Genomic DNA, 16,980 nt, shown 5'->3' with positions numbered 1-16,980 from the left:
ATCATTGTATGGCTTTGCTCCATTTTGTCTATACAGTTCACTTTGGGCTCTCTAACTGCAAACACTTTGGCATCTGAATTAGTGCGGAGAGGAAAAGGCTCGTTATTAACTGGGAGAATAAACAGTAAGAGGCAAAGTTGGACAAGATACTGAAATAGGAGAGGAAATGGTTCTCAGCAGGAGGACAATTCTGTTATTTGAACTTTAGCAAGAAAGAAACACAGAATATTTGCATACTATTGAAGGCCTCCTAGGCCTGAGTCGACGTAGTAGTGAAAGGTCATACTCCCTGGATCCACCGCAGAGCAAGGATTGCTTTGACAATGGCAGAAAAGAGAAGGACAGTCGTGATTCTAGGCTAGAACTTGAAATATCTGCAACATTTTTCAGCTACAATGCAAGAATGCAATTTTTCAGACAGGGCTGGTAGGGTGACAGAAACAGCAAAGGAAGTGGTTGGAGTCTGAATGTCGTCATCCTGAGAAGGAACAGGAGGCTTGTGTTCCACAATGTAACTTCATTCCCTGGGGCATAGCCCTAGTCATTCCTCTCGCAAATTGATGACAGATTGCTGCGACCCGCTGTAAGCCCCAGACAGCTGTGATGGAAGTAGCCTGAATTCACAGGAGATAACATTGGATAGCAGCAGCACTGGGCAACTTAGCTTTCAATTCTACTGCCCCTCCAGATCAAAGGCTTAGCCACGTGCACTTGGAACAGTCTTTTTTTTATCAGTCCTACCTCTAACCCATTCCCTCTGGTACATCAACAACTGCTTCCTGTACTTGATTGATATTCAGATTTTGGTCCTAATTTGGCTAATTTTTATGATCACGTGGTTCACCCCTCTCTCTTCCTTTTCCTGCCATGATCTCTCCATCTCAGGGACAGGCTAACAACAAGCATCCCCTGCAAGCCACAGACTGCCAGTACCATCTTGACTATACTTCCTTCCATCCTGCCCTTTAAGGACTCCCTTCATTTCTCCCAGCCTGTCCTTTCATCTCTCTTCAGACTCTCTGCATAGGTGTCTCTGAACTGTTTTCCCTATTGCTGAAAAGTGTCTTCTCCTCTACCAAAATGGACAGAACCTTTAAACCATATCTGCTCTATTTCCTGCACTCTATTCTCACTCCCTCTCCTGGACATAATAAGTGTTGAGTTCCCTTGGTCCTCACTTTCCATCCCACCAGTTTTAACTGTATGGTTCAAACTTCATAATTAACACAGCTCCAAGAAGATTCCTTTCCAGCTTTTGCTATTTTAAAGGGATTGCTCCCTTCATGGCCCTTGGTCCAATCTTCTGCCTCCACCTGCCATCCCTTGTCTTCTGGCACGTTGCTATATAACCACCTATCCTTTCGCCTTTTCCTGCCCCACCACCCAGGAACCCAGCCTTTCCAGGTGAAGCAGGATTCATCTGCACTCTTACTAGTTCAGAATACTACAGTTGGCACTCACTTTGTGACCATGTCTACGTTGCACCAGTGCATTCTGGGGGATTGCTCTGTCTAGCATCTGCATTCATTCCACAGGAGTGAAACTGAGCTGCTGGTTGCCTACCACACTCATTCCCCATCCCGCTCTTCTCTGAACAAACTGTGTGTGTGTGTGTGTGTGTGTGTGTGTGTGTGTGTGTGTGTGTGTGTGTGTGTTTGTGTGTGTGTGTGGCCTCCGGCATTGTTGCAATAAGTCACACTGAAGGCTGTGGGAACACCTCATCTTCTGTGTGTTCTCATACTGTAGCCTTTGGCACTCTGCACTGCAATCTTCAGCTTGAGCTAACTTACTCTTTCTGGCTGATTGTGCCATCACTGGCCATTTCTGCCAGTTATACAAGAGTGATTTTTCTATTAGTCCTACATTACACAGACAATGAGACATAGTCTGCTTCCAAGTGACTCATTAACGCATTTGGTTTCATCCTCTCAGATATTACCCATCTCCCCCAACATTCTTTGTTATTGAAAACTAACTTGTTTTCCCTTTCCTACGTTCTTACCCAAGGGGTTTGGCCCTGAAACTATTTCCTTCTCTACCCGCCACTGCCTGTAAGGAGTTTGTATGTTCTCCCCATGGCAGCTTGGGTTTACTCTGGGTGCCCTGCTTTCCTCCCAAGGTCTAGAAATGTACTGGCTGATAGGTTAATGGGTCAGTGTAAATTGTCCCTTGATCGGCGTAGGGTTAAATTGCGGGTTGCTACGCATCGCGGCTCAAAGGCCGGAAGTGCCTCCTCCACCCTGTATCTCATTAAGTAAAGACACAGGGTGTTTCCAGCATTTTCTGATGTTGTTTCAGACTTGATCATCTGCAGTTTTAATTTTGTATTTTCATACTCTGAAGCCTGCCATTTCAATCCTAATCTAGATCCTTTGCAATGACATCACTGAGGAGTAGTCACTTTGGTAACCCTAAATCCTTTCGCCTCACCCTTCTGAGGTTATTTGTATCCTGTGTTGAGATGTGTCCTGCATCAGAAACAACAGGCATTAGTTAATCATGTACTGTTAAGGCTCATGTCTAGTTTTGGTGGTAATCATGTTTATCCCCCAAAGTTGTTTTTACTGCTGTTGTTGTGGAAGCCTGTTTGCTTCCTCCTGGGATGTGGAGAATTCAGCCTTCTAACAGTATTTGCATAATTGTCTTCACAAGCATTAATACAAACCACAAGATCATATTAAACTCTAACTCTGGTAACCTGGGAGTGCTCGTGGCAGAAAGGGTTGTCATCTTTGGGGAAATCGAAAAATGATCATGTGAAGTTCGGTTTCAAAACAGGAAGTGAGCCATATGAAACAAGACCTGCTAGAGACAACGGAAACTGCAGCTGTTGGAATCTGGACCAAAAACAAAAAGATGGAGAAACTCAGTAAGTCGGGCAACATCTGTGGAGATAAACGAATAGCCAATATTTTGGGCAAGTTCTTGCTCTACCACTTCCTCTCACCTTTTTATACTGGCTCTCTCCCTTTTCCCTTTCAGTTCAGTTTTGGCCCAAACGTCAGCTGTCTGTTCCCCTCCACAGAACGTGCCTGACCTGCTGAGTTCATCCAGCTTCTTGTTTGCAAGACCTGCTACTTGCTTGGTGTAAGACACCCAAACAAGTAAAAATTCTATCTCTGGGATAAAGTCGTCAAAAGTACGGGGGGGGGGGGTGATTGATAAGTTCGTGGCCTAAGGTAGAAGGAATCAATTTTAGAAAACCTAGCACATTTATTTTTCAACATAGTCCCCTCCTACACTTACACACTTAGTCCAGTGGTCGTGGAGCATATGGATCTTGGACCTCCAGAAAGTGTCCACAGCAGGGGTGATTAATAAGTTTGTGGCCTAAGGTAGAAGGAGGTGAGTTATACAGCTCTCGTTACATGCACATGCAGTTCAATTCTTTGCATGCTTATGCAGAAAGTTTGAAGTTAATAACTCATCAGGGGTGATTGATAAGTTTGTGGCCTAAGGTAGAAGGAGATGAGTTATACAGTTCTCGTTACATGCACGTGCAGTTCAACTCTTTGGGTGATTGTGCAGAAGGCTTGAGGTTAATAACTCATTTCCTTCTACCTTAGGCCACGAACATATCAATCACCCCTGATGAGTTATTAACTTCAAACTTTCTGCATAATCTCTCAAAGAGTTGAGCTACACGTGCATGTAATGAGAGCTGTATAACTCAGCTCCTTCTACCTTAGGCCACAAACTTATCAATCACCCCTGCTGTGGACACTTTCTGGAGGTCCAAGATCCGTATGCTCCACGACCGCTGGACTAAGGGTGTAAATGTAGGAGGGGACTATGTTGAAAAATAAATGTGCTAGGTTTCCTAAAATTGACTCCTCCTACCTTGGGCCATGAACTTATCAATCACCCCTCATATCTCAGAGAAGTGCTGAAAGCAAACGAGTGTGAATTCTGCATGCGAATGTAGCTTGGAAAACATTCTTGATCTTTTGTTTCTTTATGGCCTGAACGCTGCCAGGTATTTGCAAAGTTGGGGCCTGACTGACGTCACGTGGACCAGGGTGGACAGGTCCACTTCACTATTGATGAAAAATTGCTCTCTAATCTTAATAACATCAAAATTATTGTCTTCACTGAATAAGACTCATTTCAAATATAGATATAATTTAACTTTGTAAAACTTCTGCAACCAAAATCATCTCAATTCATTAGGATTGGAATTAGGATTAAAGGGCCCCAGACAGTCCTTCCAGGTCGGCTGGGGTGATATACTGTGTCCGGTGCTCCCAATGTGGCTTTCTATATATTGGTGAGACCTGACGCAGACTGGGAGACCGCTTCGCTGAACACCTACACTCTGTCCGCCAGAGGAAGCAGGATCTCCCAGTGGCCACACATTTTAATTCCACGTCCTATTCCCATTCCCGATAGGTCAATCCATGGCCTCCTCTACTGTCGAGATGAAGCCACACTCAGGATGGAGGAACAACATCTTATATTCCGTCTGGGTCGCCTCCAACCTGATGGCATGAACATTGATTTCTCTAACTTCCGTTAATGCCCCTCCTCCTCTTCTTACCCCATTGCAAATTTTTAATTTTTTTTCTCTCTTTCCCTCTCACAATAACTCCTTGCCTGTTTTCCATCTTCCTCTGATGCTCCCCTCCCCCTTGCTTTCTTCCAAGGCCTTCCGTCCTATTATACTCCTCGTTCTCCAGCCTTGTATCCCTTTTGCCAATCAACTTCCCAGCTCTTGGCTCCATCCCTCCCCCTCCTGTCTTCTCCTATCATTTCGGATCTCCCCCTCCCCCTCCCACACTCACATCTCTTACTAGCTCTTCCTTCAGTTAGTCCTGATGAAGGGTCTCGACCCGAAATGTCGACTGTATTTCTTCCTATAGATGCTGCCTGGCCTGCTGTGTTCCACCAGCATTTTGTGTGTGTTGCTTGAATTTCCAGCATCTGCAGATTTTCTCGTGTTTGCATTAGGATTAGTGATTTATTTTTCAACGGTAAATCTCCAAATCCTATTCCATGCACTCTTATACCAATTGAATAACAGCTTTTGTTTTGTTGTTTCTCCTCTTATCTCAGTCCCGTGTTTCACGTGATCATCCTTGTTTTCCAGGTTTAACAGAGTAACGTCAGGGTAGTTCTGAGTTTATCTTTAATTGACAAAAAAAAAATTATGAAACAACAAGTATCTCCCCCTCTCCCCAGCTACTACTACTTCGTCGACTCAGGCCTAGGGGGCCGGCGTCGGGCATGATGACAGACTCTCCACTTCTCCCTCTTTCTCATCAGTGTGTTCAGTTCATCTACATTAGCCACGCCGCTGTCTTCTAGGAGCGTGTTGACCATAGTCTTAGGAGGGTGCCCAGGGTTCATCCTCCCGTGCTTGGGCTCCCATATGATGACTAGGCCCACCCCAAATTTCTGTTTTTGTCTCTCTGTTTCCCTCCTCTTCAAACCCCCCCCCCCCACAACAACCCAAATTTCATTGTAGTTGGTCTGAGAACCTGCTTTAAAAATGAGCTGCTAATGAACAAATGTTGGAAGAAATCCCAAAGATTTTTTATTTGAATTGAATAGTTGGCCTGGATACTATCCAGCATACAAACATCTGACAAATTAAGCTATTATTGCAACAGTTCTATTCAGCTAAACTGATGTATGATGTCTTTGGTTGCAGCTGGTCTCTCACCACATGTGTATGGTGGCAGAATTTAAGGCCCTAAATTGTAATAAATCTTTGGCAATAGTGCTTCCTACTTATTACACCTGAGGCAAAATAACTTGTATTTTAAACTAGCATTTTATCTCTCAAGTATATTCATGGCCAGAGCCCTTCAAGCTTTTTCTACCAAATTTGGTTATATCTGGTTTGATCAGTGGCATTACTCCATATATTGATTTATTGCCTTTTGACTGACATTTGAAAATGATGCTTATTTAGTTAACAAATTCCAACAACTATCTTCTGAATCTTGCTGTTTATAGTTTACTCTCTGCATGAAGTACAATTCCAGAAACACTGGATTCCAGTTGATTGGGCATTTGGTTAATACATTGGACCATAAGACATAGGAGCAGAATTAGGCCATTTGGCCATTGAGTCTGCTCCGCCATTCAATCACAGCTGATCCTTTTTTGCCCTCCTCAGCCCCACTCCCTGGCCTTCTCCGTGTAACCTTTGATGTCGTGGCCAATCAAAAACCTGTCAGTCTCTGCCTTAAATACACCCAATGACCTGGCTTCCACAGCTGCCTGTGGTAACAAATTCCACAAAGTCACCATCCTCTGGCTAAAGAAATTTCTCCACGTTTCTCTTTGAAATGGATGCTCCTTTATCCTCTTGTCCTAGACTCCCCCACCAAAGGAAACATCATTTCCACATCTACTGTGTCTGGGCCTTTCAACATTCGGAAGGTTTCAATGAGATTTACCCTCATCTTTCTAAATTCCAGCGAGTACAGGCCCAGAACCATCAAACGTTCCTCATTCCCGGAATCATCCTTGTGAACCTCCTCTGAACCCTCTCCAATACCAGCACATCTTTTCTTAGATAAGGAGCACAAAACTCCTTATGATGCCTCATCGGCGTCTTATAAAGCCTCAGCATCACATCCCTGCTCTTATATTCTAGACGTTTTGAAATAAATGTGAACATTGCAGTTGCCCTCTTCACCACCAATTCAACCTACGAGTGAACCTTTAGGGTGTTCTGCACAAGGACTCCCAAGTCCCTTTGCATCTTGATTTTTGGATTTTTCCCCCGTTTAGGAAATAGTCGGCAGGTTTATTTTTTCTGCCAAAGTGCATGACCATATATTTTCCAATATTGTATTTAATTTGCCACTTTCTTACCCATTCTCCTAATCTAAGCTGTTCTGCAGCCTACCAGTTTCCTCAACACTACCTTCCCCAACACCAATCTTCATATCATCTGCAAACTTGGTAACAATGCCATCTATTCCATCATCTAGTCATTGATATACAGCATAAAAAGAAGCGGTCCCAACACCGACCCCTGCGGTACACCACTAGTCACTGGCAGCCAACCAGAAAAGGATCCTTTTATTCCCACTTGTGACCTCCTACCAATCAGCCAATGCTCTAACCATGCTAGTAATTTTCCTGTAACGCCATGGACTCTTAACTTGGTAAGCAGCCTCATGTGTGGCACCCTGTCAAAGGCCTTCTGAAAGTCCAAATATACAACATTTCTTAACTCAATCCACAAGGATTCAACATCTTCCGATCCCCTTTATCTAGCCTACATGTAATCTCAAAAAATTCCATCAGGCAAGGTTTTCCCTTAAGGAAACCATGATGACTTTGTCCTATCTTGTCCTGTGTCACCAAGTACTCCACAACCTCGTCCTTAACAATTGACTCAACATCTTCCCAATCGCTGAGGTCAGGCTAACTGCTCTATAATTTCCTTTCTGCTGCCTTCCTCCTTTCTTAAGGAGTGAGGTGACATTTGCAATTTTCCAGTCCTCTGGCACCATGCCATTGTCCAATAATTTTTGAAAGATCATTACTAATGCCTCCGCAATCTCTACTGTTACCTCTTTCTGAACCCTACAGTGCAGTTGATCTGGTCCAGGTGATTTATGTACTCTTGGGTCTTTCAGCTTTTTGAGCTCTTTCTCCCTTGAAATAGTAACTGCATTCACTTCTCTTCCCTCACACCCTTCAACATCTGGCAAACAGCTAGTGTCTTCCACAGTGAAGGCTGTTGCAAAATACTCATTTAGTTTACCTGCCATCTCCTTGTCCCCCATTGTTATTTCCCTGGCCTTATTTTCTAGCTGTCCTATATCCACTCTCAACTCTCTTTTATTTTTTGCATACTTGAAAAAGCTTTTACTATCCACTTTGATATTGTTTGCTAGCTTGCTTTCTTATTTCATCTTTTCCCTCCTAATGATTCTTTCAGTTGTTCTCTGTAAGTTTTTAACAGCTTCCCAATTTCTACCTTCCCACTAATTTTTGCTTTGTTGTATGCCCTCTCTTTTGCTTTTACATTAGCTTTGAGTTCCCTTGTCAGCCACAGTTGTACTATTTGGCATTTGAGTATTTCTTTGTTTTTGGAATACATCTATCCTGCAACTTCCTCATTTCCCAGAAACTCAAGCCATTGCTGCTCTGCTGTCATCCCTGCCAGCATCTCCATCCAAGTTACTTTGGCCAACTCCTCTCTCAAACCACTCAAAGGTTGAATTTAATGTCAGAGAAATGTAAACAATATACATCCTGAAATGCTTTTTCTTCGCAAAACATCCACAAAAACAGAGAAGTGCCCCAAAGAATGAACGACAGTTAAATGTGAGAACCCCAGAGCTCCCCCTCCTGCACGTAAGCAGCAGTGAGCAACAATGCCCCCCTTCCCCCACCAGCAAAACAAAAAGCGCACCCGCTACCAAGCACAAGCGTGAACTAAGTGATAGCGAAAACACAGACCTTGCAGTCACCCCAAATACTATCGCAATTCATCCGGCATTCGGCAACCCACAGGTTCTCTCCCTCCCTGGCAAAGGAGAGAGAGGTGTCCCCCATTTTCACAGCAAGTGAGAGACATAACAACAACCTGCTGGTTTACGACGTTAAAAAATCTGTTTCATTGCTTTTTACAAGCTCTGTGCCCGAAGATCGCAAAGATCTGAGGTCTTCGGGCCCACATTGAAAGATTTTCCAGCCCCCCCCCCGACAACACACGAGTCTCCTGCCATGACACCGACCCTCGATCTGCCCGTATCCAGAGCTCCAAGATCTTAGGCTTCCGAACACTAGGCTGCCTCTCAGGCCTACCCCCTGGCATGCTGAACAACGGCCGGTCCTGAAACACCGAGAACGGGTCCCATTCCCACAGAGAACCGAAGTCAGCATGTAACTCCAGGTCAGGGTCTTCAAAAGAACCCTGAAAGGGAAAAATAAAGATATTAAAGATGGAAATAGAGCTGTTTTCGAAGATGCAAGCAAAGGAGTGGCCGTTTAGCGCCATTTTAACTCCTCTATATACTCTACTGAAATACTGCTATGTCAGACTTTATTTTCTCCCTATCAAATTTCAAGTTGAACTCAATCATATTGTGATCACTACCTCCCAAGGGTTCCTTTACCTAAGCTCCCTAATCACTTTCAGCATTACATAACACCCAATCCAGTATAGCTGATCCCCCTAGTAGGCTCAACAACAAGCTGCTCTAAAAAGCCATCTCGTAGGCATTCAACAAATTCACTCTCTTGAAATCCATTACCAACCTGATTTTTCCAATCTACCTACATGTTAGAATCTCCCATGACTATCATAACATTGCCCTTTTGACATGCCTTTTCTATTTCCCGTTGTAATCTATGGTACATATCCCAGCTACTGTTTGGAGGCCTGTACTGTATATAACTACCATCAGGGTCCTTTTACCCTTGCAGTTTCTTAACTCAACCCACAACGATTCAACATCTTCTGATTCTATGACACATCTTTCTATTGATTTGCTGGCATTGTTTACCAGTAGAGCTATGCCACTCCCTCTGCCAATCTTCCTATCCCTCCGATACAACATGTAACCTTGGATATCCAGCTCCCAACTACAACCATCCTTCAGCCATGACTCAGTGAGTCCCACAGCATCATACTTGACAATTTATAAAAGTGCAACAAGATCATCAACCTTATTTCGTATACTCCGTGCAGTGAGATATAACACCTTGAGTACTGTATTTACTACTCTTTTTGATTCTGCAACTCTAATACACTGATACTCACCTTGCTGGCTGCAATTTTGTCCTATGATTTGCCTGCCCCTTCCTGACGGTCTGACTGCATGTTATCTTTGTTTCTTATTTTTACCATCTGTCCTATCCTGACTCCCTTCACTCTGATTCCCATCCCCCTGCCAAATTAGTTCAAACCCTCCCCAACAGCTCTAACAAACCTGCCTGCGAGAATATTGGTCCCCCTCGGGTTCATATGCAACCCATCCCTTTTGAACAGGTCATACCTCCCCCAGAAGAGATCCCAATCATCCAAGAACCTGAAGCCCTGCCCTTGCACCGGCTCGTCAGCCACGCATTTATCTGCCAAATCATCCTGTTTCTACCCTCACTGGCGTGCGGCACAGGCAGCAATCCAGAAATTACTACCCTGGAGGTTCTTCTTCTCAGCTTTCTACCTAGCTCTCTAAATTCTCTCTTCAGGACCTCTTTGCTTTTCCTTCCTTTGTCATTGGTACCAATATGTACCAAGACATCTGGCTGCTCTCCCTCCCCCTCCAAAATGCTGTGGACGCGGTCCAAATGCCCCGACCCTGACACCTGGGAGGCAGCATGCCAACCGGATGACCCATTCACGTCCACAGAATCTCCTGTCTGTTCCTCTGACTATTGAGTACACTATCACTACCAATCCCCTCTTCTCCCTCTTTCCCTTCTGCACCATGGACCCATGCTCAGTCCGTGATTGGGGCAGCCATTTATTTGGGACAATTCTTAAAGAACAAAACCTAATTGAGGAAATAGCCACGATTCCCTGCATTTATTTGGGACATTATGCTGGTTAATTGAGGGAGGAGATTGTTGCTAAGCAGTTTCTCACTAGCATTAGACACATGCACTTGTGTGTCCATTAGACACTGCACAAAGAATTTAAAATCACATCAGTTGCCTGTGTTTGTGCTCAAAAAGCAATGATTTTTGTCCCTGATAGTAGGCAAGGAATACAGGACTGAGGGTGCTAGATTTGAATGCAGGTAGTATACGGAATAAGGTAGATGATCTTGTAGTGCGGTTAGAGATTAGCAGGTATGATGTTGTGGGTACTTCTGAGTCGTGGCTGAAAGAAAATCATAGTTGAGAACTTATCATCCAAGAATTCACAATGTATCGAAAGGACAGGCTGATAGGCAGAGGGAGTGGCTGGCTCTGTTGGTTAGAAATGAAATCAAATCCTGAGAAAGAGGTGACATAGGTTCAGAAGATATAGAATCCTTGTGGGTAGAGTTAAGCTGCAAGGGTAAAAAGACCCTGATGGGAGTTATATACAGGCCTCTGAACAGTAGCCAGGATGTGGGCTACAGATTACAGTGGAAGATAGAAAAGGCATGTGAAAGGGAAATATTACAATAATCATGGGGGAATTCAATATGCAAGTAGATTGGGAAAATCAGGTTGGTGCTGGATCCCAAAAGAAGGAATTTGTAGAATGCCAAAGAGATGGCTTTCTGGAGCAGATTGTGGTTGAGCCCAACAGGGAAAAGGCAATTCTAGATTGGGTGTTGTGATAATGAACCAGATTTGATTAGTGAACTCCAGGTAAAAAAAACATTAGAAGGCAGTGATTATAATATGATAGAATTCACCCTGCAGTTGGAGAGGGCGAAGATAAAGTCAGATGTATCAGTGTTACAATGGAGCAAAGGGAATTGCAGAGGCATGAGAGGAGAGCTGTCCAACGTTAATTGGAAGGGGACGCTAGCAAGGATGACAGCAGAACACCAATGGCTGGAGTGCCTGGGAGCAATTCGGATAGATCCCAAATAAGCTGTGGTATTCTAAAGGAAGAATGACACAAGGGAAATCAAAAACTATAAAAGCGAAAGAAATGGCATTACAATATCACAAAAATTGGTTGGAAATTGGAGGAAATTGGGAAGCTTTTAAAAACTAACAGAAGGCAACTAAAAAGCCATAAAGAGATAAAAGTTGAAATACGAACGTAATCTAGCCTCTAACATAAAAGAGGATACAAAAAAAATTTCAGATATATAAATTGAAAAAAGGTGACTCGAGTGAATAGTGGACCATTGGAAAATAATGCTGGAGAGTCAAAGAAATGGTGGACAAACTGAATAAGTATTTTGAGTCATTCTTCACTGTGGAAGACACTAACAGAATGCCAGAAATACGAGAGTGTCGGGGCAGAAGTGAGTGATGTTGTTATTACTAGGGAGAAGGTGCTTGGGAAACTGAAAAGTCTGAAGGTAGATAGGTCACCTGGACCAGATGGACTACACCCCAGGGTTCTGAAACAGGTAGCTGAAGAGATTATGGAGGCATTCAAGAATCACTAGATTCTGGAGTGGTTTCCCAAAGTCTGAAAAATTGCAAATTTTATGCCACTGTTTAAGAAGGGAGGGAGGCAGAAGAAAGGAAATTATATACTGGTTATCTTGACTTAAGTGGTTGAAGAAATGTTAGAGTCTATTATTATGGATGATGTTTCAGAGTACTTGGAAGCACATGATAAAGTAGCACAATTTTCTGAAGGGGAAATCTTGCCTGACATATATGTTGGAATTCTTTTGAAGGAAAAACATGCAGGACAGACAAAGGAGAGTCAGTAGATGTTGATATTTGTATTTTCGGAAGGCCTTTGACAAGGTGCCCCCATGACGCTACTTAACAAGATGAGAGCCCATGGTATAACAGGAAAGGTACTAGCATGAATAGAAGATGGGCTGACTAGCAGGAGGCAAAAAATCAGAATAAAGTGGCCTTTTCTGGGTGGCTGCCGGAGACTAGTGTGTGCTGCAGGGGTCAGTGTTGAGACCACTCAATTCATATCATATGTAAATGAATTGGATGAAGGAATTGATGGTTTTGTGGACAAGTCTGCATACGATACAAAGACAGGTGCAGGGGCAGTTACTGTTGAGGAAACGGTGTGTCTGCAAAAGGACAGACAGATTGAGAGAATGGGTAAAGCAGTGGCAGGTAGAATCTAGTATAGGGAAATGCACAGTCATGCACTTTGATAAACAGAGTAAAGGCATGGGCCATTTTCTAAATGGGGAGAAAATTCAAAAATCAGAGGTAGAAAAGGGACTTGGGAGTCCTCATGCAGGATTCCCTAAAGGTTAATTTGCGGGTTGAGTCGGTAGTAAGGAAGGCAAATGCAATGTTAGCATTCATTTCGAGAGGACAAGAATATAAAAGCAAGGGTGTAATGCTGAGGCTTTATAAGGCATTGGTTAAAATACATTTGGAATGTTGTGAGCAGTTCTGAGCCGTTTAAGAAACGGTGTGCTGGCATTGGAGAGTCCAGGGGAGGCTCACGAGAATGATCCCAGGAATGAAAGGGTTAATGTGTGAAGAGCATTTGATGGCATAGGGCCTGTACTCACTGAAGTTTAGAAGAATAAGGTGGGAGGGGTGGTTTCTCATTGAAACCTATCGAATATTGAAGGGCCTAGATGGAGCAGATGTGGAGAGGATGTTTCCTATAGGGCCAGAGGGCACAGCATCGGAAATAATGAATGTCCATTTAATACAGGGAGTGAAGAAAAAATTCTTCATCCAGAGGGTGGTGAATCTGTTGAGTTCATTGTGACAGACAGCTGAGCAGGCCAAGTTATTAGGTATATTTAAAGTGGATGTCAATAGGTTCTTGATTAATCAGAGTGTCAAAGGTTATGGGAAGAAGGCAGAAAAATGGGCATTGAGATGAATAATAAATCAGCCCTGGTGGAATGATGGAGCAGACCTGATGGGCCGAATGGCCTGATTATTCTCCGTTACATATGGAAGTAAACGGTAAAACAGTTCAGAACTTTTTTCCACTGCGGTTTCAAGCATTCTGGCTTAGAGGTACCAGAAACGGCCAGGAGTGGAAATGAAAAGATTTCACTACTTTGACAAGTTAGGAACTATGAAGAATTTGAACATATTGAGAATCATCTTGAATGTTACAATGAAAATGAAGGTTTGGAGGATGCAATTGTCGAAAGCATTGCATGAAGGCAGTCCATTATCTGTACTAGCTGCTGTGCTGATTTTGTTCATTTACAGTCAATCAAAGGAACACAGCAGTGTACAGATACACTGGATGAGTTCCTCTGCCGATAACAATTATAACCTAATATATAGTTTTATAGTATTGTAGTAGTATTGGGATAGTGTTTTAGTTAGTTCTGTACTTCATTTAAATACATAATTTGTTACTCAGTTAAATGGTAGTTTGTCTTTTTTATCCCTTTTTAACTATTTCCATGAAACTTCGGCTAATTGGGACAGCCGCTTAATTAGGCCAAAATGTACTTGTCCCAATGTGTCACAATTAACTACAATCCACTGTATTCTTCTTTCTCATCTGCTTTGGAGCTTTTGCAAGCATGACCTTTGATTCTTTGCTCCCACTTGATTTCTTGTGCTCATCATTTATTAGATTAATGATACACAAATCTTTTATGGGGAGAATTAGTTTGGCAAACCTAAGTCACTTCTGATGGCCACTAAATTTAACCTTCAGAATTGCTTAGATATAACAACTAAAAAGTATAGCTGTTCCCGAAGGCTTCAAGTTTGTATATTTCCAATGTATGCTGCTGGTAAATGATACTAGGTGCAAGTGATGAACAATATAAAAATACAAAGGAAAATTATCCATGAATTTAAAAACTACAGGAGCATCTTTTGAATTGCTTTTAAAGTAGGGCAGTGGAATTTTCTCAGCTGGCTGTCAACAATGCAGAAGTATAAGTCTAACACTAGGAAATTGCTGACTCAGAGTTAACCAGGATTTAGCTAAATTGCAGAATGCCCTTCCTCCACCCTAAATCGTAGGCTTACCTAACAGAAGAACAGCAGAGTGCAATTTCTTTCTGATAGGGTTCCTGAAATGAGAATGTTGTTCTAAGAAGGATTTTTATCTTTATAAACATATTAACAACCTTTCTCAGTTTCTGGGGCAGATAATAATCGGCAATCTCCGTAAAGTATACCCATGATTACTGATAGGGAAGAGTTGCGTCAGTCAAAAGCAGCGCAGATGTTTCACTGATTAGTTTGTGCTTCGTTATCTCCATCTTGCAGGTTCAGTACTTCCACCAAAAGTGTAATATATATGCTGTAGCTAAATGTTAATACTTCACATTTTTTTCTTCTTCAGTCTTATGCAACTGAAAAAAAGGTTTTTTCCTCTCTCTAGAATGGAACATGCTAACAGTTATTTCCAGTTTATTTTGTATCAATGGAAGTTTGTGCTGGAACTTCTCCTGGGCCCACCTCCTTCAAGAGTACGGCTGGGGGTCTTGAGCCATGTTGTCCAGGCATTTGGTGCCCCTGGTCAGCATGGAATTCCAGTGTTGTGCTGGACTGTGGGGAAGAGAGAAAACTCCTCTCATTCTACTACAGTGACCAGCCCCACGTCAGGTGTCTTACAAACTGCTCTTCTGTGAGTTTTAAATTCACCCACCCTTCTAAACTCATCAACCACCCACTCTTCCCAGTAGGATCAGCTGATATGAATCCATTTACCCAAATTCCAACATCACAATTAGAACAAATACTGGCACTGTTTAATCGGAAACAAGGAACAGGAGATTGAAAAATAGTAATAATAATCACTCTTGATGGTGTCTGATTGGGTTTCCCTGGCATCAGCACCACAATAGTTCTATTTACTATCCATCACATCCATAAACAGTGGGGAGAAGTACTGTATTATGGCCTGCTTCAACAGCAGTTGCTTTATTTGCATGTCTTTTACTGAGCAATCCCAGATTAATCCCATAGTGATTCTGTACCTTCATGTGACTTTTTTAAGCAGTCCAATCTGAAATTTTTATTGCTTAAGTTAAAATGTTCCTCCAGCCTGTGGCACGATTGTGAACCTCTGACAGCATTGTCATTCAGCTGACTTGCTAACTGTTCATATGAAAATGGTCCACACTGTGGCAGCATCAAAGACTTCTAAAGGTTAATATTCTGCTGACAACTAATTTTTGTCTTCTTTCTTATTCTGAGAATACTAAATGCTAAACTGCCACATGTTCTACCTGAAATAGAAGCACCACATCTCAGAACAACTCAGTGTTTCAGTTGGGAGGAGTGACCTATAGAATGAAAAGGCACAGCAAGGTTTATTCCTGTAAATATATTTTTAGACTGTTTTGTAATTATCTGCTAAATAGATCCAGCAAGATCTACTTAACTATTTGCTGATAAACCCTCTTTTATTTTTTTCATACAGAGCATTATAGTTGTCTTCGCTCTGAAACTTCTACAAACCCATTGTAGTTTGAATTCTTCACAAAGCTTGCTTTAGTTGAATTCTACCTAGCTCTTCACTGACACAATAGAGTGAATAAATCTCTCCTAAGCAAAGATTCTATTTTAGAAGCTTTAATTAGAAAATATCCCCATATGCAACCCGATTAAAAGTGTGCTTTGCTCCTGATAAAACTGTCCCTTTAATAATCTGATCAGCTTTCTTAGTATTGTCTGTTTAAAGCAAGTGCTACAGCTTTGTAACTCTGAAACATTAATTACAGTGGAAAAGGAATTTTGCTTTTACCCCTAATGATTGTCATTAGTGCCCTTATTTACATACAGGGTATTTAATCCTGATTCTGGACTTTAAAATCAATGTTTACATGTTTGTACATTCCAAATTGAATGCAGGAATCAGAATGGTCATTAATGTGTTGAATCTCGACTTTTGTTTTCCTTTCCACCTGTAGAATCAACTGCTGACTAAAGGCATGGTGATTTTGAGGGACAAAATACGATTTTATGAAGGTAAGGAAGCAGTTTTGTGAGTGTCAGTGTAATTCAATGCAAATCATGAATCGTGCATATTCTGTTTGAGAGAACTGGTAGTAACCATGTAGAAGGATTGGTTGAGATCTTCTCCAGAATGTGCCTCCTCAATACAATATAATTGCCATTTCTGTGACTGTGTTAAGTGACAGGTTTATTTAAAATTGTAAACTCTTCAGTGCCAGTGATGTCTTTTTAAATTGCTGACGTATATTTTTCAAAAATAAATTGTTTAAATTTTAATTAAAGTCCTGCGCGATGTATGACACTTTACAGACATGTTTTCAAAAACAACCGACCTACAAATTTGAAGAAAACACTTATTACCACCTCTCTTTCTCAGAGAGACAGACAGACACACACACACACACACACACACACACACACACACACACGCACACACACACACCCCCGTCCAAACTAGATTTCTATCTTATTTGCAAATCAGATATAACATGAACAGATATTTAAGGCAGT

The 16,980-nt window shown here is 42.2% G+C and overlaps 1 protein-coding gene across 4 annotated transcripts in view; it reads left to right on the top strand.

The window, feature by feature from the left end:
- The window catches only part of LOC140202680 (proline-rich protein 5-like), a 134,836-nt gene that overhangs the window by 53,352 nt on the left and 64,504 nt on the right, over positions 1 to 16,980 (top strand). For all 4 annotated transcript variants that reach the window (XM_072267834.1, XM_072267832.1, XM_072267833.1 and 1 more), the window contains one exon: positions 16,425 to 16,482. In XM_072267834.1, coding sequence (XP_072123935.1) covers positions 16,425 to 16,482 — 58 coding nt within the window. The remainder of the gene's footprint in view (positions 1 to 16,424; positions 16,483 to 16,980) is intronic.

The sequence above is a fragment of the Mobula birostris genome, chromosome 9, assembly GCF_030028105.1.
Source record: "Mobula birostris isolate sMobBir1 chromosome 9, sMobBir1.hap1, whole genome shotgun sequence".
Lineage (NCBI taxonomy): Eukaryota > Metazoa > Chordata > Chondrichthyes > Myliobatiformes > Myliobatidae > Mobula > Mobula birostris.
Note: the sequence above shows the minus strand (reverse complement) of the source record. Positions and strands in the feature narration are given on the sequence as shown.